The 24540-nt window shown below is 50.3% G+C and overlaps 1 protein-coding gene across 1 annotated transcript; it reads left to right on the top strand.

The window, feature by feature from the left end:
- The first annotated feature begins 16545 nt into the window (after positions 1-16545).
- On the top strand, positions 16546-24174 carry SPN (sialophorin). The gene is made up of 2 exons (XM_054454879.2): positions 16546-16624; positions 17003-24174. The coding sequence occupies exon 2, from the start codon at positions 17037-17039 to the stop codon at positions 18237-18239; it is 1203 nt and encodes a 400-aa protein (XP_054310854.1). The 5' UTR covers positions 16546-16624; positions 17003-17036; the 3' UTR covers positions 18240-24174.
- The last annotated feature ends 366 nt before the right edge of the window (positions 24175-24540 follow it).

Raw genomic sequence — 24540 nt, 5'->3', positions numbered from 1 at the left:
TTAGTAGATGGGGTTTTGCTATGTTGGCCAGGCTGATCTTGAACTCCTGACCTCAGGTGATCCGCCTGCCTTGGTCTCCCAAAGTGCTGGGATTACAGGCGTGATCCACCACACCTGGAAGTTTTCTGGGATAATTTATTAACTTTTTATTACAACACTTCCTGTTTGTGTTTGTACAGATGAGGCCTTGCTATATTACCCAGGCTGGTCTTGAACTTCTGGCCTCAAGCCATTCTCCTTGGCCTCCCAAACTGCAGGAATTACTGGAGTGAGCTACTGTGCCCAGCTTCTTTATTCTAATGCTTTTAGTAATTCAGTATCATAGCTTTAATTTCTAAGAATTCAGTCTTTGCTCTATTTATTTATTTATTTGAGATGGAGTCTCACTCTATCGCCCAGGCTGGAGTGCAGTGGTGTGATCTTGGCTCACTGCAACCTCCTCCTCCTGGGTTCAAGCAATCCTCCTGCCTCAGCCCCCAGAATAGCTGGGACTACAGGTGCCTGCCACCACACCCGGCTAAATTTTTTTTTGTATTTTTAGTAGAGACTGGGTTTCACCTTGTTGGTCAGGCTGGTCTCAAACTCCTGTCCTTAGGTGATCCACCTGCCTCAGCCTCCCAAAGTGCTGGGATTACAGGCGTGAGCCACTGTGCCTGGCCTCTATTTCTTTTTTATAGCACCCTGTTTTTATTGTAACATAGTGTAGCAATTTTTTTTTCTTTGAGATGGAGTCTTGCTCTGTCGCCCAGCTGGAGTGCAGTGGTGGATCTCGGTTTAACTGCAATGTCCACCTCTCGGGCTCAAATGATTCTCCTGCCTCAGCCTCCTGAGTAGCTGGGATTATAGGCACCTGCCACTGTGCCCAGCTAATTTTTGTATTTTTAGTAGAGACGGGGATTCATCATGTTGGCCAGGCTGGTCTCGATCCCCTGACCCCAGGTGATCAGCCCACCTCGGCCTCCAAAATGCTGGGATTACAGGTGTGAGCCACTGCACCTGGCCAGTAATATCTTTTTTTTTTTTTTTTTTTTTTTTTGAGAAAGAGTCTTGCCCTGTCGCCCAGGCTGGAGTGCAGTGGCGCGATCTCGGCTCACTGCAAGCTCCACCTCCTGGGTTCATGCCATTCTCCTGCCTCAGCCTCCTGAGTAGCTGGAACTACACGTGCCCGCCACCACGCCTGGCTAATTTTTTTGTATTTTTAGTAGAGACGGGGTTTCACCATGTTAGCCAGAATGGACTCGATCTCCTGACCTTGTGATCCACCTGCCTCTGCCTCCCAAAGTGCTGGGATTACAGGTGTGAGCCACCATGCCTGGCCCATCTTTTTTTTTTTTTTTTAAATATGGGGTCTTGCTCTGTCACCTAGGCCAGAGTGCAGTGGCATGAGCACAGCTCACTGCAGCCTCAAATACCCAGGCTCAAGTGATCCTCTCACCTCAGCCTCCAGAGCGCTGAAATTACAGGCACTTGCTACCACGCCCTGCCCAGCTAATTTTTTTTTTTTTTGGAAGCATCACCTTCATTTATTAGGTGCTTCGGTGGGGGTGGGGAAACGCAGCCCCCGGGTCAGAGGCGCCAGAAGAAGAGCTTGGAGCCTTGGTCTAACGTGCACTCGCTGGGGCCCAGCTGGCTCCCGCCCAGCTCATTTTTTTTTTTTTTTTTTGAGATGGGAGTCTCACTCTGTCGCCCAGACTGGAGTGCAGTGGCGCAATCTTGGCTCACTGCAACCTCTGCCTCCTGGGTTTAAGCGATTCTCCTGCCTCAGTCTCGAGTAGCTGGGATTACAGGCACCCGCCACCACACCTGGATAATTTTTGTATTTTTAGTAGAGATGAGGTTTCACCATGTTGGCCAGGCTGGTCTTGACCTCAGGTGATCCACTCGCCTTGGCCTCTCAAAGTGCTGGGATTACAGGCATGAACTACTGTGCCCAGCCCCGCCCAGCTAATTTTTTAATTTTTTGTAGAGACAGGATCTCACTATGTTGCCAGGGCTGGTCTCAAACTCCTGGTAGCAAGCGATCCTCCTGCTTTGGCCTCCCAAAGTGCTGGGATTACAGGGGTAAGCCTCGTGCCTGGCCTGAAGCAGCATTTTCTCAAATGTCTTTAAGAATACCAGATTTTTTCTTTTTCCTTTTTTTTTCTTTTCTTTTCTTTTCTTTTTTTTTTTTTTTTTTTTAAGACGGAGTCTTGCTCTGTCGCCCAGGCTGGAGTGCAATGGCGCGAACTCGGCTCACTGCAAGCTCCGCCTCCTGGATTCATGCCATTCTCCTGCCTCAGCCTCCTGGTAGCTGGGACTACAGACGCCCGCCATCACGCCTGGCTAATTTTTTTGTATTTTTAGTAGAGACGGGGTTTCACCATGTTTAGCCAGAATGGACTCGATCTCCTGACCTCATGATCCACCTGCCTCTGCCTCCCAAAGTGCTGGGATTACAGGCGTGAGCGACTGCACCCAGCCTCTTTCTTTACATAAATTCTGTTTCCTCCAGGATTACTTTTCTTTCCTTTTTCTTTTTTAAAATTTTTTAAAAATGTACTTAGGATGCATTTGGCTACAAATAACTAAACATCCGACTTATAGGAAGCTCACAGAAGGGGGTGGCTGGGATTCAGGGCCCGTTGATCAGGCATTTGCGATGCCTTGGGATCCCATGCTCTTCCTCCCCCTCCTCCTCTGCAATCCTGCAATGTTTCCGTCCTGGGGCCAGTTCCTGTCAGAGTTATAGGATGTATCCATAATCATGGCTTGTGGGAGGCAGAAGTCACTGCCCCCGGGTTCTCTTTTAATTAAAAGGAAGAAGCCTTTCTTAGAAGCCTACCTTCCTTTTTTCTTTTTTGAGACGGAGTCTCGCTCTATCGCCCAGGCTGGAGTGCAGTGGCACCATCTCGGGTCACTGCAAGCTCCGCCTCCCGGATTCACGCCATTCTCCTGCCTCAGCCTCCCGAGTAGCTGGGACTACAGGCGCCCGCCACCGCGCCCGGCTAATTTTCTGTATTTTTAGTAGAGAGGGCGTTTCACGTGTTAGCCAGGATGGTCTCGATCTCCTGACCTTGTGATCCGCCCGTCTTGGCCTCCCAAAGTGCTGGGATTACAGGCGTAAGCCACCGCGCCCGGCGCCTACCTTCCTTTTATCTTAGTGGCTAGAACTGGGGCATGTACCCTTTCCTAATGCAATCGTGGGCAGAAGGGGAGTGGTTACTTTAGGTTGGTTAGACTTTGCTGGAGCTGAAGAAGGAAGGGGTCAGTGCCCAGGATGTGTATGGGGGTGGGCACCTGAACAAATTGGGGTACTTTTAGGAAATAAGGAGGCAGAATGGATGATGGGGTTGGTTTATCTTGGTGCTTTCCTTTCATGTTGCAGGGTTTCTTTGAATGTTGTTGATATTTCTTCCAGGCGTGATGGCTCATGCCTGTAATCCCAGCAGTTTGGGAGGCCGAGGTGGGTGGAATCTCTCGCGCTCAGGAGTTCCAGACCACCCTGGGCAATACAGGTAGACCTCCATCTCCACAAAAATTAGCCAGGCGTAGTGGTGTGCACCTCCCAGTTTTGCTGGGAGGATTACTTGAGCCCAGGAAGTTGAGTTGAGGCTGCAGTGAGCTGTGGTCTCATCACTGTATTCCAGCCTGGGTGACAGAGTAAAACCCTGTCTCAAAAAAAAAAAAAAAAAAAAAGTTGGTATTTCTTTCAAGTCCCATCATATTTCAGAGTGAGCCAATAAAAGGCTGACTGGGGCTTTTGGTACTAGAGTAGAGCTTTCCAACTTGAGGGCTAGACTTTCATTATCAAGTGTGAGAATAAACTAAAGACCTATTTAGGTGCAAGATTACTTTGGGCACGGTGGCTCACGCCTGTAATCCCAGCATTTTGGGAGGCTGAGGGGCGACGATCACCTGAGGTCAGTAGTTCGAGACCAGCCTGGCCAACATGGCAAAACACCGTCTCTATTAAAAATACAAAAATTACCTGGGCATGGTGGCATGTGCCTGTAATCCTAGCTACTAGGGAGGCTGAGGCAGGAGGCTCGCTTGAACCCGGGAGGCAGAGTTTGCAGTGAGCCAATATTGCCCCACTGCACCCCAGCCTAGGTGACAGAGTGAGACAAAAAAAAAAAAAAAAGTAAAGTTCACCTTTTTATTAGGGAGCTTTCTTTGGATGTGACTTGAAAATGTGCTTCTGCAAAATTAAGGGGGTAAATCACAAAAGGGAAGGGTGCAGACTACAGGAAATAGGAGATCCCACCCAAGAGAGAAATAACCACTGGTCCCAAGATGTAGCAGTGAAGCAACAGGGAGTGGGAGGGGAGAAGGTAAGTCACACTGGAGCAAGGAATTAGCAAAGCAATTAGAAACTCTAGGTAAAATTAAAAGAGATGTATTGTAGTAAATATCGCCAAAATTTTATATATATATAAATATATATTTATGTAATATAACTGAACAATAGTTATATAATGCTTTTTTTTTTTTTTTTTTTGAGGTGGCATCTTGCTCTGTTGCCCAGGCTGGAGTACAGTGGTACAATCTCGGCTCACTGCAACCTCCGCCTCCTGGTTTCAAGTGATCCTCCTGCCTCAGCTCCCCTAGTAGCTGGGATTACAGGCACACGCCACCATGCCCAGCTAATTTTTGTATTTTTAGTAGAGATGGGGTTTCACCATGTTGGCCAGGCTGGTCTCGAACTCCTGACCTCAAGTGATCCACCTGCCTCGGCCTCCCAAAATGCTGTTATTACAGACGTGAGCCACTGCGCTCGGCATTTTTTTTTTTTTTTTTTTTGGATACATGGTCTCCCTTTGTCACCCAGGCTGCAGTGCAGTGGCATCATCATAGCTCACTGCAGTCTTGAACTTCTGGGCTCAAGTGATTGTCCCATCTCAGCCTCCTGAGTAGCTGGAAGTACAGGCATGTGCCACCATGCATGGCTACTTTTTTTCTTTTTTTCTGTACAGATGGCACCTTGCTATGTTGCCCTGGCTGGTCTTGAACTCCTGACCTCAAGTGATCCTCCTGCCTTGGCCTCTCAAAGTGCTGGGATTATAGACATGAAGCACCACATCCAGCCCCATAATCTTAAAAACAAAGAAAATTAATAGTTTTCCATTTTAGACTCAAACTCTGGACCAGACAGCACTGATCTTGACTATCTGAGGTGATAGAAATACCCTTTATCTGTGTTACTCGATTTGATAGCTACTAGCCACATGTGGTTTCAGAGCACACTTGAAATGTAACTAGCTAGTTGCAACTGAGGGAACTAGGTTTTTAAATCTCATTAAAGTTTAATTAAGTTAAAGTAGTCTCCTGTGGCCAGTGGCTTCTACATTAGGCAATGCAGCTCTAAGCAAGGTGAAAGAGAGAATGCCAATATTATCTACATTTAACAACGTAAAAGTAAATGTACAGGTAACAGAAATGAGCAGAAGAGAGATAAAGGAAAGCCACTATCTTCGTGTCACAAAGTGATAAGAATTTAGGCCAGAAGCTGTGGCTCGTGCCTGTAATCTCTGTACATTTGGAGGCCGAGGCAAGGAGGATCGCTTGAGCCCAGGAGTTCAAGACCAGCCTGGGCAACATAATGAAATCCCTGTCTCTACAAAAAAATTTAAAAATTAGCTGGGCATGATGGTGCACACCTGTAGTCCCAGCTACTCGGGAGGCTGAGGTATGATTGCTTGGGCCCAGGAGTTCGAGGGTGCTCATCTCTTTAAAAATAGATAAATAGGTCAGGTAAGGTGGCTCATGCCTATAATCCCAGCACTTTGAGAGGCCAAGGTGGGCGGATTGAGCCTAGGAACTTGATCCCAGCCTGGGCAACATAGCGAAACAATGTCTCTACAATAAATATAAAAAGTAACCAGGTGCATGCCCGGCGTGGTGGCTCACGCCTGTAATCCCAGCACTTTGGGAGGCCGAGGCGGGGTGGATCACGAGGTCAGGAGATCGAGACCATCCTGGCGAACACGGTGAAACCCTGTCTCTACTAAAAATACAAAAAATTAGCTGGGCATGGTGGCGGGTGCTTGTAGTCCCAGCTACTCGGGAGGCTGAGGCAGGAGAATGGCGTGAACCTGGGAGGCAGAGCTTGCAGTGAGCCGAGATAGTGCCACTGCACTCCAGCCTGGGCAACAGAGCGAGACTCCGTCTCAAAAAAAAAAAAGTAACCAGGTGCAGTGGCACACACCTGTAGTTCCAGCTACTCGGAGGCTGAGGTGGGAGGATCACTCGAGCCCAAGGTTGCAGTAAGCTGAGATCGGGCCACTGCACTCTAGGCTGGGCGAAAGAGTGAGACCCTGTCTCGAAACAAAACAACAACAACAATAATAAAACCCATACATAACTACGTAAATAAAGTTACAAAAGCAAGTTTAGTTCTTTACAAAGGACCTGAAGAGAGGGATTCAACTGACCTGCAAAGTGGAATGGGGCTGGAGCAGGGCCAGTGGGTCAGACACTCACCTATGATTATGCCAGGCAAAATGGATACATGAAGAAATAAAATTATAGCATCTCCATGTAGTAGTAGAAAAAAAAGGAATAACGGAATTAGCACACTTTTTAGGAAGGTGGACCCACCAGTAGAATTGAGACTAGAAAAAGTTAAAAGCATTAGAAGTGGTCTCTTTCTGAGACCATGACTTGTTGGGGAAAGAGAAGACTTATTGTTCATGACAACCACTTCTGTGCTTATAACATGCATTAGCTTAGGAAACACCACTTTTCTTTTTTTTTTTTGAGACAAGGTCTTGCTCTGTCGCCCAGGCTGGAATGCATGTTGCGATCTCGGCTCACTGCAACCTCTGCCTCCTGGGCTCAAGTGATCCTTCCACCTTGGCCTCCCAAGGCGCTGGGCGCTGGGATTACAGGCATGGGCCACCGTGCCCGGCCTGGTGCTTTTCAGTGAATAAATAAGTATGTAAACTTCTCTTTTCTGACTAGACGGAAATTCCCCAGAGGACAAGGGTGGCGTGACTTGTCAGTCCTTTTCATTGACAGTGCTGTGGATGGGAAGAAAGGGCCCCTGGCCCCAAGCAAGCCCCAGTCCTGTGGCCCTGGAGGATCAGAAGGGTAATTAAGTGTCAAAGGAAAACATAGCCAGACATTAGTTACGGTGGTGAAAACAGATTTTATTCAGTAACTACTCGCAGTAAGGGAAAGAGCTGAGCTCCATTCTGATTTGTGCAGAGGTGATTTAGGCATTTAATTAGTTAATTAGTTTTTGTGGGACAGGGTCTCGATCTGTTGCCCAGGCTTGTGATTGTGCCTGTTGCTCAGATTGTGCAGTGGCACAATCATGGCTCACTGCAGCCTCAAACTCGCAGGCTCAAGTGATCCTCCTACCTCAGCCTCCTGAGTTAGCTGGGACCCACAGGCGTATGCCACTGCACCTGGCTTTTTTTTTTTTTTTTTTGAGACAGAGTCTTGCTCTGTTGCCCAGGCTGGAATGCAGTGGCGCGATCTTGGCTCACTGCACCCACCACCTCCCAGGTTCAAGCAGTTCTCCTGCCTCAGTCTCTGAGTAGCTGGGATTACAGGCGCGTGTCACAATACCCAGCTAGTTTTAGTTTGTTTTTTATTTATTTTTTTTTTAGTAGAAACGAGGTTTCACCATGTTGGCCAGGCTGGTCTCGAACTCCTGACCTCAGGTGATCCGCCCACCTCGGCCTCCCAAAATGCTGGGAGTACAGGCGTGAGCCACCGCACCAGTGTCTCTCTCTTATAACACTAGCTAGTCCTTATCAGGCTTTGACTGTGGGCCCCTCACCTGTCTGACTTATCCTTCCCAGGAACTTTGAAGAATACTATTATTATTCCTATTTTGCAAATGAAGAAACTGAGGCAGATTAAATGCCTGACCCAAGGCCATCCAGACGGCAGGCGATGCAGGCAAGAGTCAAGCTCAGGTACCCCTCCCCTTCTGTGGTTTCCCTGCCTCCAGGCTTCTGCCAGCCCCTGTCTACCTTGGTGTAGGAACGGCCCCTCAAAGACCTGCAGGGAGCCGGGCATGGTGGCGCACGCCTGTAATCTCAGCACTTTGGGAGGCTGAGGTGGGCGTATCATTAGGTCAGGAGTTCGAGACCAGCCTGACCAATGTGGTGAAACTCTGTCTCTACTAAAAATACAGAAATTAGCCGGGTGTGGTGGTGGGCACGTATGATCCCAGCTACTCAGAAGGCTGAGGCAGGAGGAACGCTTGAGAACCCCAGAGGTGGAGGTTGCAGTGAGCTGAGATCGAGCCACTGCACTCCAGCCTGGACGACAGAGCGAGACTCCATCTCAAAAAAAAAACCTGTAAGGGGAAAGAGGAACTGGGGCCTGGGGAGGGCAGAGCTATTATCTCAGGAGAAGCAGGCAAACCTCTGGTGACCTCTGATGACCTCAAGGCGGGGTGGGCAGGCCTTCACAACAGCCCCAGGCACACCCAGCCTCCCGTCCCTGGCCTCATCACTGCCCTCTCTGCCCTCCACCCTTTGGCCTCCTTGCCTTTGTCCCCAGTTCTGCAGCCTGATACCCTCTTCCTTGTCTCAACCAGAGAAGTCCTCAGTCAATAAACGTCATCCAATGCCTACTGTGTACCAAGCACTTCCTGGGTGCTGGGGCACTGTGCAAGCACACAAGCACAGCTGTGAGGCCATGGGGCTGGCATTCCAGTGTGGGGAGAGCGACAGAAGCAAAATAAGGAAGTCCATTACATGGCGCATTCAAAGGCGAGAAGTGCTATGGGGAGAAAGCAAGGAGGGGGGTTACAGTCCAGAGGGAGGGGGTGCGATTTTTTTTTTTTCGAGACAGTCTTGCTCTGTCACCCAGGCTGGAGTGCAGTGGCATGATCTTGGCTCACTGTAACCTCCGCCTCCTGGGTTCAAGCAATTCTTCTGCCTCAGCCTCCTGAGTAGCTGGGACTACAGGCGCATGCCACCATGTCCGGCTAATTTTTTGTATTTTAAGTAGAGACGGGGTTTCACCATGTTAGCCAGGATGGTCTCGATCTCCTGACCTCGTGATCCACCTGCCTCAGCCTCCCAAAGTGCTGGGATTACAGGCGTGAGCCACCGCGCCCACCCGGGGGTGAGATTTTAAATACGGTGGCCAGCTGGGCTCGGTGGCTCATGCCTGTAATTCCAGCACTTTGGGAGACCGAGGTGGGAGGCTCACTTGAGCCTAGGAGTTTGAAACAAGCCTGGGCAACAAAGCAAGATCCCATCTGTATGAAAAATTTAAAAATTAGGCCAGGCATGGTGGCTCATACCTGTAATCCCAGCACTTTGGGAGGCCGAGGAGGGCAGATCACTTGAGCTCAGGAGTTCGAGACCAGCCTGGCCAACATGGTGAAACACTGTTTCTACTAAAAATACAACAAATTGCTAGGCGTGGTGGCTCACGCTTGTAATCCCAGCACTTTGGGAGGCCGAGGCAGGCAGATCACCTGAGGTCAGGAGTTCAAGACCAGTCTGGCCAACATGGTGAAACCCTGTCTCTACTAAAAATAGAAAATTAGATGGGCTTGGTGGTGGGCACCGGTATTCCCAGCTACTCAGGAGGCTGAGGCAGGAGAACAGCTTAAATTCAGGAGGCGGAGGTTGCGGTGAGCCGAGATCGCGCCATTGTGCTCCAGCCTGGGCAACAAGAGTGTGAAACTCCATCTTAAAAATACAAATAAAAATAAAAATACAAAAAATCAGCCGGGCATGGTGGCGCGCACCTGTAATCCCAGCTACTCGGGAGACTGAGGCGGGAGAATTGCTGAAACTCGGGAGGTGGAGTTGCAGTGAGCCAAGATTGTGCCACTGCACTCCAGCCTGGAAGACAGAGTGAGACTCCATCTCAAAAAATAAAAAATTAAAATTAAAAGTTAGACTGGTGTGGTGGCATGTGCCTGTAGTCCCAGCTACTTGGGAGGCCAAGGCGGGAGGATCTCTTGAGCCCAGGAGGTCGAGGCTGCAGTGAGCCATGATTGTGCCAATGCACTCAAGCCTGGGTGACAGAGTGAGACCGACCCTGTGTCTAAAACAAACAAATAAGTAAGTAAATAGGTTGGCCAGGCAAAGCCATCCTGAGAAGGTGACATCTGAGCAAAGACTGAGAAAGCAGCCAAGCAACATCTGGGTGGGGAGCCCTGGGGCAGCGACCACAGATGGCGCAAAGGCCCTGGGCTTGCCTTCTCCAGGGACACATCAGAGGTCCGGGTGGCAGGGCTTGGATGGCAGGGCCACGGGTGGAGGGGCAGAAGCAACGTGGGTAAGAGAGGTAGGCAGGGGTCAGATCAGATGTGGCCAACTTGGCTTCTACCCTGAGTGGGGTGGGAGTGGTCTCAGGGCTCCGAGCAGAGGAGGGTTGGGGTCAGATGTTTCATCTGGGTCCCTCTGGCTGCTATGTGGGAAACAGCCCGGAGGAGGATGAGATCTCACACAGGGAGACCAGGGCTGAGATGACTGCACCGGTCCAGGCCAGAGAAGATAGAGGCTCAGGCCAGCGGGCAGCAGTGAAGGGGCAAAGAGGGATCAGATTCTGGATCTTTCTCTCTCTCTCTCTTTCTTTCTTTTTTTTTTTTTACAGAGAAGGTATCACTGTGTTACCCAGGGTGGAGTACAGTGGCGAAGTCATAGCTCACTGCAGCCTTGAAGTCCTGAACTTAAGCGATCCCTTCTCCTGGGTCTCCCAAAGTCCTGGGATTACAGGAGTGAGCCACTGCACCCAGGGCAGGTTATACATTTTTTTTGGGAACACCACAGTAGAAGCCAGGCACAGTGGCTCATGCCTGTAATCCCAGGACTTCTGGAGGCCAAGATGAGAGGATTGCTTGAGCCCAGGAGTTCAAGACCAGTCTGGGCAACACAGCAAGAACCCATCTCTAAAAAAAAAGGAATACCACTGGGCACGGTGGCTCGTGCCTGTAATCCCAGCACTTTGGGAAGCTGAGGTGGGTGGATCACCTGCGATTAGGAGTACGAGACCAGCCTGGCTAACATGGCTAAACCCCATCCCTAATAAAAATACAAAAATTAGCTGGGCGTGGTGGCAGGGGCCTGTAATCCCAGCTATTCAGGAGGCTGAGGCAGGAGAACTGCCTGAACCCGGGAGGTGGAGGTTGCAGTGAGCCAAGATCACGTCACTGCACTCCAGCCAGGGCGACCATGCCCGGCCAACTATGTAAATACCCTATACACACACACTCTTCTGATGTCACCAATGGTTTTAACACTCACTCTTACCTGAATCCAGTATTATTATATTGGTTATGTTTATCATGTTTTAAATTCTACATTCCTTTTACAATTATTAGCTTTCCTACAGTAAAATAACTTTCCAGTGGCCGGGCACAGTGGCTCATGCCTGTAATCCCAGCACTTTGGGAGGCCGAGGCAGGCGAATCACGAGGTCAGGAGTTTGAGATCAGCCTGGCCAACATGGTGAAACCACGTCTCTACTAATAATGCAAAAATTAGCCAGGCGTGGTGGTGCGCACCTGTAATGCTAGCTACTTGGGAGACTGAGGCAGGAGAGTTGCTTGAAACTAGGAGGCGGAAGTTGCAGTGAGCCGAGATTGCATCACTTCACTCCAGCCTGGGCGACAGAGCAAGACTACATCTCAGAAAAAATAAAACAAAAACAAAAAAAAGTTCCATACTGTCCTACCTCCCTTCCACGCTCCCTCCCTCCTTCTCTTTGTCTCTCTTTAATATTTTCAGAATCAGTATGAACTCATTTTCTTTTCTTTTTTTTTTTTTTTCCGAGACAAAGTCTCACTCTTTTGCCAAGGCTGGAGTACAGTGGCGTGATCTCAGCTCATTGCAACCTCTGCCTCCCAGGTTCAAGCGATTCTCCTGCCTCAGCCTCCCGATTAGCTGGGACTACCAGCGCCCATCACCACACCCGGCTAATTTTTTGGTATTTTTTAGTAGAGACGGAGTTTCACCATTTTGGTCAGGCTGGTCTCGAACTCCTGACCTCAGGTGATCCTCCCGTCTCAGCCTCCCAAAGTGTTGGGATTACAGGCGTGAGCCACTGACCCAGCCTCTTTTTTCTTTTAATTAAAACAATAAAATAGAGATGGGGTTCTCTGTCTGTTGCCCAGGTTGGTCCTCAACTCCTGGGCTCAAGCAATCCTCCTGTCTTTGGCTCCCGAAGTGCTGGGATTACAGGAGTGAGCCACCATGCCCAGCCTAAGTATTGCTCTTCTGTGATGATTTGCAGGCAACAATCACCTCTTGTTCATATTTTCATTATCTTTCCCTCCACCCCGAGCCTATAGTCTGTCTTGGTCAGACCCCATTTCTTGAGTGCATCAGGCTGGAGTTTGGACCCATCCACATCCTCGCAGCTTTCCTCAGAGTTGGGGCCCAACATTTGGCCTGGGGAACAGACAGCTTTGCCAATAGCAGTAACAATTTGGTTGAAATGATAACTTTGTCAAAAATGAATTTTGCCTTAGTGTTTTTTTAAAGGTTGAGAATCTTGTACATTCTTACAACATTTCTGTCTATTTTCTACAATTAAAAACTGTAGGCTGGGTGCAGTGACTCACTCCTGTAATCACAGCACTTTGGGAGGCCAAGGTGGGTGGACTGCTTGAGTCCAAGGGTTCGAGACCAGCTAGACAACATAGCAAAATATTAGCTGGGTGTGGTAGCTACTCGGGAGGTTGAGGCAGGAAAATTGCTTTAACCCAGGAGGCAGAGGTTGCAGTGAGCCGAGATCATGCCACTGCACTCCAGCCTGGGCAACAGAGTGAGACTCTGTCTCAGAAAAAAAAAAAAAAAAAAAAGTAAGTTCCAATTACTTTGCAGCCAATTATTCTTGCTCTTCTATTTGCAATAGCAGAAGATTGAAATAGCCTCCTAGATGTCTGACTGTGGAATGGGTTCTTTTCTTTTTCTTTTTTGGTAGAGATGAGGGTCTCACTATGTGGCCAGGCAAGCCTTGAACTCCTGGCTTCAAGTGATCCTCCTACCTCTGGAGGCAGGAGGTAGGGTACAGCCCCAGACTCAAAGCACTGGGATTACGGGAGTGAACCACTGCGTGAACCTGGTTTCTTTTCTTTCCCCTTCCTTCCTTCCTTCCTTCCTTCCTTCCTTCCTTCTCTCCTTCTCTTTCACTCTACCTCTTTCTTTTCTTCTTTTTTCTGTCTTGTTAAAACAGAAATACATAATCATTATAGTAAAATAAACTAGGGTATTTACTGCAGCAGTTAGTAATAATGAAATGTTGGAAAACAACATTCATCCGTAGGGAATATTTAAGATATAGTTATTTCGGCCGGGCACGGTAGCTCACGCCTATAATCCCAGCACTTTGGGAGGCCGAGGCAGGTGGATCATGAGGTCAGGAGATCGAGACCATGGTGAAACCGTGTCTCTACTAAAAAAAAAAAAAGTTAGCCGGGCATGGTGGCGGGCGCCTGTAGTCCCAGTTACTCGGGAGGCTGAGGCAGGAGAATGGCTTGAACCAGGGAGGCAGAGCTTGCAGTGAGCCGAGATCACGCCACTGCACTCCAGCCTGGGCGACACAGTGAGACTCCGTCTCAAAAAAATAAATTAATTTAAAAATAAATAAATAAATAAAATATAGTGTATTTCTGGCCGGGCGCGTTGGCTCATGCCTGTAATCCCGGCACTTTGGGATGCTGAGGTGGGCGGATCACAAGATCAGGAGGTCGAGACCATCCTGGCTAATGCGGTGAAACCCTGTCTCTATTAATAATACAGAAATTAGCTGGGTGTAGTGGCATGTGCCTGTAGTCCCAGCTACTTGCGAGGCTGAGGCAGGAGAATTGCTTGAACCTGGGAGGCGGAGGTTGCAGTGAGCTGAGATTGAGACACTACGCTCCAGCCTGGGTGACAGAGCAAGACTCTATCTCAAAAAAAAAAAAAAATTATAGTGTATGCCATGGAATATTATGCAACTGTTATATATGTGTGTGTGTTCCCAAAGCATTGTTCAGTAACAAAGGAAAAATGCAAAACACTAAAATGGATGAATACATGCTTGTGTAGACACAGACGCTGTCAGGAATGTTTGTCTGGAGGTGATGGGTATGGAGCCTTTTTGTCTGATATATTGGGTGTATCAAGAATGCCAGGTCCTGAGCACTTTTTTTTTTTTTTTTTTGAGTTGGAGTCTCATTCTGTTGCCCAGGCTGGAGTGCAGTGGCACAATCTCTGTTCACTGCAACCTCCGCCTCCTGGGTTGAAGTGATTCTCGTGCCTCAGCCTCCCGAGTAGCTGGGATTATAGGCGCCCGCCACCATGCCCAGCTAATTTTTGTATTTTTAGTAGAGGTGGGATTTCACCATGTTGGCCAAGCTGGTCTCGAACTCCTGACCTCAGGTGATCCACCTGCCTCGGCCTTCCAAAGTGCTGGGCTTACAGGCATGAGCCACCGTGCCCAGCCGTTTATATGTATTAACTCTTAATCATCAAAACAAACTATGTGGTATTACCATAATTATCCCCATTTTATACAAAGCAACAGAGGGATAAGGAGCTTAAGGCACTTGCCAGAGTGCAAGAGGTAGGACAGGAACCCAGAGTCCCGTGCTGGTAGCTGCTTTTCTGTGCACTTAACATTATCTCATTTAATTCTTGCAGTCACTTGATGAAGAAGGTGGCGGTCCTAGGGCATTGGAGAAGTTATGTGACTTGTTCAAGATTATGCAGCTGGAAGATGGTGGTGGTAGGACAGGAAGTCTGTTGGGCCTGAGGCTGCAGCCCTCTAGTCTATACTCCTTTGCTCCTGTGTCCCTCACCCCCCTGCAGAATGGGCACCCCGTTACCTTTCTGGGCCACTGTGTGTAGAAAAGAGAGCATGTTGGCCAGGCTGGTCTCGAACTCCTGACCTCAAGTGATCAGGCTGCCTTAGCCTCCCAAAGTGCTGGGATTACAGGCGTGAACCACCACGCTCAGCCTCTGAATACTTTGTACTCAAGCCATTTCCCAGTGCTGTGTTTACAGTGAGCACCCCCGAGGGATGAAGACACATCTCCCTGTGGGAAATGGGCTTACCAGGGGCCCTAGAGGAGGGGAATCTCTCAAGCTCAGAGCTCTATGGCTGCGGTGCAGGCCCACTGTGTGCGCAGTGTCAGTCTGGGCCCTTCCATGTTGCCCCCGTGGGACTTGGGGTAAGGGGAACTGATGCAAACATCACGCTGCTGTTGCTGGGTGTGAGCAATTAATTCCTGCGGCTCTCACCCAGGAGTCTCATGTCTTTGGGTCAGACAAACTCATCAGCTTGTAGAAAGGGCACAGTCCCACGGGCCTGTAAGAATCTTCTATTGTGCACATGTTGCTCTTAAAATATACAAATCAGTTTTGATTTTAAAAAATTATTTATTTATTTTTTTCGTGATAGGAGTTTTGCTATGTTGCCCAGGCTGGTTTCAAACTCTTGGGCTCAGGAGGTCCTCCCACTTTGGCTGGGACCGCCAGCATAATGTATCACCACACCCGGGACTGATTTTCGTTTTTCAAGAACAAAAACCAAAAACATACACAAACCAAGAGTCAAAGCTTGCTAATTAGAGGAAAGTCGGGAAATGGGAACCATTCAAAGAAGAAAATACCCCCACCTCCTACTCTCACCTATCCAAAGACAATTAGGTGAATCCCTTAGTAGATATCTTTCCAGACGGTTTTCCATATAGATTCCCACATCTGGCCAGGCGCGGTGGCTAACGCCTATAATCCTAGCACCTGGGGAGGCTGAGGCGGATGGATCACCTGAGGTCAGGAGTTCGAGACCAGCCTGACCAACATGGAGAAACCTCGTCTCTACTAAAAATACAAAATTAGCTGGGCACAGTGGTGCAAGCCTGTAATCCCAGCTACTCAGGAGGCCGAGGCAGGAGAATCGCTTGAACCTGGGAGGGAGATGTTGTGCTGAGCCAAGCCGAGATCATGCCATTGCACTAAACTCCACCTAAAAAAAAAAAAAAAAAACAAAAAAAGATTCCCACATCTTTACTAGTTTGCAGAAATAAGGTCCTAGCATATGCAGTGTGTAGGAACCACCTTGGTTTAGCCAAGCCTCTGTAAGTGGGGGCCACTGTGGTGACCCCCAGCTCCCGGGACAGAGTCAAGAGCTCACCAGCCTGCAAAGGTTTTCACGGCCCCCAGCCAGACTCGGGGGCTTCCTCTTGCCCTGCTACTTCCTGGGAGCTCTGAGGGCAGGAAATGGCGCCACTCAGCTCCTGGCCTAACAGCTTGGGGACCACAAATGCAAAGGAAACCACCCCCCCCTCCCACCTCCTCCTCTGCACCGTTGAGTTCTCAGGCTCACATTCCCACCACCCACCTCTGAGCCCAGCCCTCCCTAGCATCACCCCTTCCATCCCATTCCTCAGCCAAGAGCCAGGAATCTAGATTCCGGATCCCACGCTTCCCTGCCTCCCTCAGGTGAGCCCCAGACCCCCAGGCACCCCGCTGGCCCCTGAAGGAGCAGGTGATGGTGCTGTCTTCGCCCAGCAGCTGTGGGAGCAGGCGGGTGGGGCAGGATGGAGGGGTGGGTGGGGTGGGTGGAGCCAGGGCCCACTTCCTTTCCCCTTGGGGCCCTGTCCTTCCCAGTCTTGCCCCAGCCTCGGGAGGTGGTGGAGTGACCTGGCCCCAGCGCTGCGTCCTTATCAGCCGAACTGGTAAGAGGGTGAGACTTGGTGGGGAAGGGGCCTCAGTGGGCCTGGGAATGTGCCTGTGGCTTGAAAAGACTCTGACAGGTTATGATGGGAAGAGATTGGGAACCATTGGGTTGCACAGGGTCAGGGAAGGCCAGGAGGGGGTGGTCACTGCTGGAGTCCAAGCTGCTGAGTCTCGAGGGAGCCTCGAGATGGGGCTGATGGGGGAGCTGCCAGCATCTGTTCCTCTGTCATTTCTGATAACAGTAAAAGCCAGCATGGAAAAAACCGTTAAACCGCAGGTTGGGCCTGGCCGTTGGCAGGGAAGTGGGCAGAGGGGAGGCCCGGCTAGGTCCTCCGGCAACTCCCGCGTGTTCTGCTTCTCTGGCTGCCCACCTGCAGGTCCCAGCTCTTGCTCCTGCCTGTTTGCCTGGAAATGGCCGCGCTTATTCTCCTCCTTGGGGTGCTGGTGGTAAGCCCAGACGCTCTGGGGAGCACGACGGCTGTGCAGACACCCACCGCTGGAGAGCCTTTGGTCTCTACTAGCGAGGCCCTGAGCTCACAGATGTACACCACTTCAATAACAAGTGACCCTAAGGCCAACAGCACTGGGGACCAGACCTCAGCCCTACCTCCCTCAACTTCCATCAATGAGGGATCCCCTCTTTGGACTTCCATTGGTGCCAGCACTGGTTCCCCTTTACCTGGGCCAGCAACCTTCCAGGAAGTTTCCGTCAAGACGTCATCAGTGCCCCAGGAAACCCCTCATGCAACCAGTCATCCTGCTGTTCCCATAACAGCAAACTCTCTAGGATCCTACACCATGACAAGTGGAACCATAACAATGAACTCTCCGGAAACCTCCAGTAGGACCAGTGGAGCCCCTGTTACCACGGCAGCTAGCTCTCTGGACACCTCCAGAGGCACCTCTGGACCCCCTCTTACCATGGCAACTGTCTCTCTGGAGACTTCCAAAGGCACTTCTGGACCCCCTGTTACCATGGCAACTGACTCTCTGGAGACCTCCATTGGGACCACTGGACCCCCTGTTACCATGACAACTGGCTCTCTGGAGCCCTCCAGCGGGGCCAGTGGACCCCAGGTCTCTAGCGTAAAACTATCCACGATGATGACTCCAGCGACCTCCACCAACGCAAGCACTGTGCCCTTCCGGAACCCAGATGAGAACTCAGGAGGCATGCTGCCGGTGGCTGTGCTTGTGGCCCTGCTGGCGGTCATAGTCCTCGTGGCTCTGCTCCTGCTGTGGCGCCGGCGGCAGAAGCGGCGGACTGGGGCCCTCGTGCTGAGCAGAGGCGGCAAGCGTAACGGGGTGGTGGACGCCTGGGCTGGGCCAGCCCAGGTCCCTGAGGAGGGGGCTGTGACAGTGACCGTGGGAGGGTCCGGGGGCGACAAGGGCTCTGGGGTCTCCGATGGGGAGGGGTCTGGCCGGCGGCCCACGCTCACCACTTTCTTTGGCAGACGGAAGTCTCGCCAGGGCTCCCTGGCGATGGAGGAGCTGAAGTCTGGGTCAGACCCCAGCCTCAAAGGGGAGGAGGAGCCGCTGGTGGCCAGCGAGGATGGGGCTGTGGATGCCCCAGCTCCTGATGAGCCCGAAGGGGGAGACGGGGCTGCCCCTTAAGTGCTGGTGAATAGTGAGGCTGGAGGCTGGAATCTCAGCCAGCCTCCAGCAGCTTCCCTCTCACCATCACCCTTCCCCCTCGCTCCCACGTTTCCACCCGGCACCCCGATCCTCACCCGAATCTCTCTTTTTTTTTTTCTTTTGAGACAGAGTTTCGCTTTGTCACCCAGGCTGGAGTGCAATGCACGATCTCAGTTCACTGCAACCTCTGCCTCCTAAGTTCAAGCGATTCTCCTGCCTCAGCTTCCCGAGTAACTGAGATTACAGGCACCCACCACCATGCCCAGCTGCTTTTTTGTATTTTTGGTAGAGACGGGGTTTCACCATGTTGGCTAGGCTGGTCTCAAACTCCTGACCTCAGGTGATCCACCTGCCTCGGCCTCCCAAAGTGCTGAGATTACAGACATGAGCCACCGCGCCTTGCCTCCTCACCCGCCTCTTCATTCTGAATCCTCATCAGGCTTCTCAGCCCTGGATTTCCTGCTGGCATCCTCACCCAGCACCTGCAACTAGCACCTGGGCAGGGCAGGGCAGGGCTGGCACCTCTCGACGTCTGTGGACTGAATGAATAAACCCTCCTCATCCACCCCTATTTATCTCCATCACCATTTCCCCCTGTCTTGTTCCTGGAAACGGCTGCTGAGTCTCCACCGGCCAAACTTATCTCACCTGTGATTTCTTTGAGACTTCTCCTTTTCCCCCAGACCCCACCCTCGGTTGACCAGAGTCTGGGAAGAAGAAGGACAAGAGAACCCGGCAAACTCCCTCCTAGGATTAACTTTGTAAAGCACCCTTGCCCTGTAGCTGCAAGGGCTGTGGAACCTGGGCAGCCCGCAACCACCTTTAGCTCTGGGCCCCCCAGGCCGGCCTGGAGCATGGCTGGGTGGGGCCACCGGCCCATGCTCTCAGGCGGGCCTGTGATCTTTCCCAGGGCACATGGACTCTAGGCTGGCCCTGGCCCACGCCACCACACTCTCCCCATCCATGGACAGAGGCAGCCAGAGGCCTCACGGTTTCTCCTCCGAGTTTCTGGCTGGATGTAGTTCTCAGAAACCCCAGTGCCTGCGTGCGTCCACTCGTGGGTGTGGTTTGTGTGCAAGAGCTGAGGATTTGGCGATGCTTGGGAGGGGTAGTTGTGGGTACAGACGGTGTGGGGGTGGGAAGTGGTGCAGAGACTGAAGAGGGTCAACCTGAGCATGGGGGACACAGGGACTGCTGAGAACATGCGTGTCATCTTTGCTCTGACGGGGTGGACATAGCAGAAAATCTAACTCTGTCTGTAGCCCCATACAGAATGCCAGGGTGAGTGCAGTGGCTGGTGCCTTTAATCCCAGCACTTTGGAAAGTTGAGGCAGGAGGATTGCTTGAGCCCAGGAGTTCGAGTCTGAAGTGAGCTGTGATTGCACCACTGCACTTCAGCCTGAGCAACAGAGCAAGACCCTGTCTCAAAAAAGAAAAGAAAAAGAAAGCCAGGCTTCGTAGAAACATCGTATGTGTGACCCAAATGTGAGTTCTTCAGCTCAGCCATGGTAATCCCTTCCTTGAAGTCTCCCTTTCTGCAGTACACATGCATGTGCTCTCTCTCTCACACACACACACACACACACACACACACACACACACGTGCGCGCTCTCCCACGAACAGAGGCAGGGGGAGAGGGGTTTGCCCTGGTTGCGGGGACTGGTCTTGCTGGCGCTTCCCCACTGCACGTTTCCAGGTTTAGTTTGTCTGTGTCTCCTCTTCCATCCCAGGGGCTGAGCCCCTTCCATCCTCCAAGAGGAACCAGTGAGAGTGAGTGAAGGGGGGGGCCTGGAGTCAGGGACTTCCCCTGCGGGGCCTGGGTGGAGAGGTGAGAACTCAATGGTGCTGCCTTTGAGACCAGCCCAGGCTACAGCCTAGGAGCACACATGGGCCAGGGCAGTTGGTATTTCCCTAGGACAAAGAGGAAATTTTCAAAGAGGAAGTTGTTGAGTTAGAGCTTGCGGTGGCTGAGAGCAGACAGGTTGACCTGCAAAAAAAGACAGGGGAGGCATGTGAGTGTGACAGCCCTGCTCTGTGGCCTGGGCAGGAGATGGGGGAAAGGGTCAGGTGGGGGATGGCCTCGTGCAGTGGGAGAGGAGAGGGAGGGAGGGGGCGGGAAGGGGCTTGCTTAGTGGGTGGGAAGAACTGAGCTGGGATGGAACCGGCTTCTACCAGCCAGGCTGGGCACCCACTGGGCTGCATCTGGTGGCCTTTTCTGATTGTTATTTGGACTCACTGCAGCTGCAGAATGACAGAGGCCACGTCCAAAATCCCTTAGAGACACTGTTGTCTTAGAGTTGTTAAAATAAGTGCCCCCATATCAGGTTTAAAAAATACTGTCACTGAACATCACTGTCCTCAGCTCCACCTCCCTTTCCTTTGACAGATATGGTTGTTTTCTAAGCCAGGACTGGTTTTAGTCAGGTCCTGGGCGAATCCTGAAAAGAGAGGTAGTACGGGAAAGGAAGGCACCCAACAGGGCTTTCACAATCCAGAAAATATCAAAATATAAGTGTTAAAAGAGAGGCACAGGCCAGGTGCGGTGGCTCACGCCTGTAATCTCAGCACTTTGGGAGGCCAAGGCGGGCAGATCATGAGGTCAGGAGTTTGAGACCAGCCTGGCCAATATGATGAAACCCTGTTTCTACTAAAAATACAAAAGTTAGCCGGGCGTGGTGGCATGCTCCTGTAATCTCAGCTACTTAGGAGGCTGAGGCCGGAGAATTGCTTGAACCCTGGAGGCGGAGGTTGCAGTGAGCCGGGATCGTGCCACTGTACTCCAGGCTGGGTGACAAAGTGAGACTGTCTCAAAAAATAAAAATAAAAATAAAAAATAAAAGAGAGGCACAAACAGAGTGTTATGAATGCACCAAGGAAAATGGTGTATTCATAACTCTCAGGTGAAGCCTTCCAAGCCATGCGTGTGTGCACACGAGTATGTGTGTACATGTGCATGTGCGTGCGTGCATGTGCCTGTGTGTGTATGTGTGCGCATGTGTGTCTGCGTGTGCGCATGTGTGTGTGCATGTATGTTCGCACGTGCATGTGTACTGCGGCAAGGGAGACTTTGAGGAAGAGATTCCAGTGGCTGAGCAGAAGGACTCAGATTGCCCTGGGGAAAGGTTGGAAGGCTTCACCTGAGAGTGTGTCGTGGCCTTTGTCATATCCACTGCTTGATTCCTTTCTTTAAAAATTATTTTTATTGTTTTCTACATATGAGCACCACCACACCTGGCTAATTTTTGTATTTTTTGTAGAGATGGGGTTTCACCATGTTGTCCCGGCTGGTCTCAAACTCCTGGGCACAAGAGATCCACCTGCCTCAGCCTCCCAAAATGCTGGGACTATAGGCATGAGCCACTGCACCCAGCCACTGCTTCATTTCTGGTGGCTGCTGTGCCTGGCATGTGGCAGATCCTCCATGAATATGCATTTGAATGAATGAATGAATGAATGAATGAATGAATGAATGAGATGACGCCTCAGAGATTCTTTCTTTTGAGATGAGGTCTCATTCTGTCATCCAAACTAGAGTGCGTGGTGCAATCATAGCTCACCACAGCCTCAACCTCCTGGGCCTCCCAAGTAGCTGGGATCACAGGTGTGCACCAACATGCCCAGCTAATTTTTTTTTTTTATTTTTAATTTGTACAGACAGGGTCTTGCTGTGTTGCCCAGGCTGGTAGGCTGGTCTTGAACTCCTGGGCTCAAGTGGTCCTCCCACCTAAGCTTTCCCAAATACTGGGATTATAGGTGTGAGCCACTGTGCCCAGGCTTGCCTCAGATATTTGAAGGCTGGGAAGGATTTTGCAAAGCTGGGAAAAGGAAAAGGCATTCCCAGCAGAGGGGATAGCAGGTGGAAATGCATAATTAAAAAAAAAAAAAAAGTGGAGCAGATCCAGTGCAGTGGCTCATGCCTGTAATCCCAGCACTTTGGGAGGCAGAGCAGGGAGGATTGCTTGAGGCTAGGAGTTCAAGACCAGCCTGGGTAACACAGAAAGACCCTGTCTCTACAAAAACATAAAAAATTAGCCAGGCGTGGTGGTGCGTGCCTGTAGTACCAGCTACTCGAGAAGCTGAGGCAGGAGGACTGCTTGAAGCCAGGAGTTTGAGGCCAGCCTGGGCAACATAGTGAGACCCCGTGTCTACAAAAAGTAAACATATATATATATATTTTTTTTAAAGTGGAGCAGTTCAGTGCAGAGTCTTTTTTGAACAAACGTGAAATAGTTGTCTTTTTTTTTTTTTTTTGAGATGGAGTTTTCACTCTTGTTACTCAGGCTGGAGTGCAATGGCGTGATCTCGGCTCACCAGAACCTCCGCCTCCTGGGTTCAAACAATTCTCCTGCCTCAGCCTCCCAGGTAGCTGGGATTACAGGCATGCACCACCCAGCCCGGATAATTTTGTATTTTTAGTAGAGATGGGGTTTCACCATGTTGGTCAAGCTGGTCTTGAACTCCCGACCTCTGCTGATCCGTATGCCTCGGCCTCCCAAAGTGCTGGGATTACATGCGTGAGGCACCGTGCCCGACAATAGATGTCTTTTAATTTTCTGGAGGAAAAAGCAAAGCAAAAGAAGCAGTGGATATTTTAAGACTAAAAAGGAAAACAAAAAAAGGAGATAGAGCAGGCCGGGTGTGGTGGCTCAACGTCTGTAATCCCAGCACTTTGGGAGGCCGAGGCAGGTGGATGATCTGAGGTCAGGAGTTCAAGACCAGCCTGACCAACATGGTGAAACCCCGTCTCAAAATACAAAAAATTAGCTGGGTGTGGTGGCGGGAGCCTGTAATCCCAGCTACTTGGGAGGCTGAGGCAGGAGAATTGCTTGAACCCAGGAGGTGGAAGTTGCAGTGAGCCGAGATCGCGCCATTGCACTCCAGCCTGGGCGACAAGTAAAAAACACCATCTCAAAAAAAAAAAGGAGATAGAGCAAGAAACAATAAGAAAATAGTTGGGTGCAGTGGCTATGTGGTGGCACTATAAGAGGCTGAGGCGGGCAGATCACCTGAGGTCAGGAGTTGGAGACCAGCCTGGGCAACATAGCGAGACCCCTATCTCTACAAAAAATTTGAAATATGAAAAATTAGCCAGGTGTAGTGGTGTGCGCCTGTGGTACCAGCTACTCAAGAGGCTGAGGCAGGGAAGATTGCTTGAGCCCGGGAGTTTGAGGCTATAGTGAGCTGTGATCATGCCACTGCACTCCAGCCTGGGCAATAGTGTGAGACTCTGTCTCAAAAGAAAGAAAATGGCCAGGCGTGGTGGCTCACACCTGTAATCCCAGCACTTTGGGAGGCTGAGGCAGTCAGATCATGAGGCCCATTTGAAACCAGCCTGGCCAACATGGTGAAACCCCGTCTCTACTAAAAATACAAAAATTAGCCAGGCGTGGTGGCATGCACCTGTAATCCCAGCTACTTGGGGGTCTGAGGCAGAAGAATTGCTTGAAACCAGGAGGCAGAGGTTGCAGTGAGCCGAGATCGTGTCACTGCACTCTAGTCTGGGCGACAGAGCAAGACTCCGTCTTGGAAAAAAAGTAAAAAAAATAAAATGTATAATATGGTATAAGATTAAATATATTAGTTATGAAAATAACTGTAAATGGCTTATTGAACTTATAGTCACTAAAAATCATGTTTTTGAAAATTATGTAATGACTTTGGAAAATACCAGCAATATAATGTTAAGTGGGGAAAAAAGCAAGTTACTCCTCTGTAATACATATGATTTTAGTTTTGTAATAAAAATTCCCAACCATATTTGCACTTATAGGGAAACAAAGGACCCATCGCAAATGTTTTCCATGCTTATCTCCAAAGTGGTGAGTTTATGTGTGATTTTTATTTTGTTTATGCTCTTCTGTATTTTCCGAATTTCATACAATAAATATCTGTTACTTTTACAATATGAAAAAATAGTGGTCAAAAGGTGTTCAAGGGGGTGGCCTGGGGGTGTCTGGTTTGAGGAGAGTGGTGGGGGATGAGGCTGCAAGTGGAGGTTGGAGCCGTGCTATGAAAAGTTCAAGAGTTTGAATTGAGTTCTGAGGTTTGTTTTTGTTTTTGTTTTTTGAGACGGAGTCTCGCCCTGTCACCCAGGCTGGAGTGCAGTGGCGCGGGTTCATGCCATTCTCCTGCCTCAGCCTCCTGAGTAGCTGGAACCACAGGCGCCCGCCACCATGCCTGGCTAATTTTTTTGTATTTTTAGTAGAGACAGGGTTTCACCATGTTAGCCAGGATGGTCTCGATCTCCTGACCTCGTGATCAGCCTGCCTTGGCCTCCCA

The sequence above is a fragment of the Pongo pygmaeus genome, chromosome 18 (genome assembly GCF_028885625.2).
Source record: "Pongo pygmaeus isolate AG05252 chromosome 18, NHGRI_mPonPyg2-v2.0_pri, whole genome shotgun sequence".
Taxonomy (NCBI): domain Eukaryota; kingdom Metazoa; phylum Chordata; class Mammalia; order Primates; family Hominidae; genus Pongo; species Pongo pygmaeus.
This window is presented reverse-complemented; position numbering and strand designations above follow the sequence as displayed.

What these genes read in the sequence shown, in the direction of transcription:
- SPN (XM_054454879.2), top strand. Translation starts at nt 17,037, where the DNA reads ATGGCCGCGCTTATTCTCCTCCTTGGGGTGCTGGTGGTAAGCCCAGAC.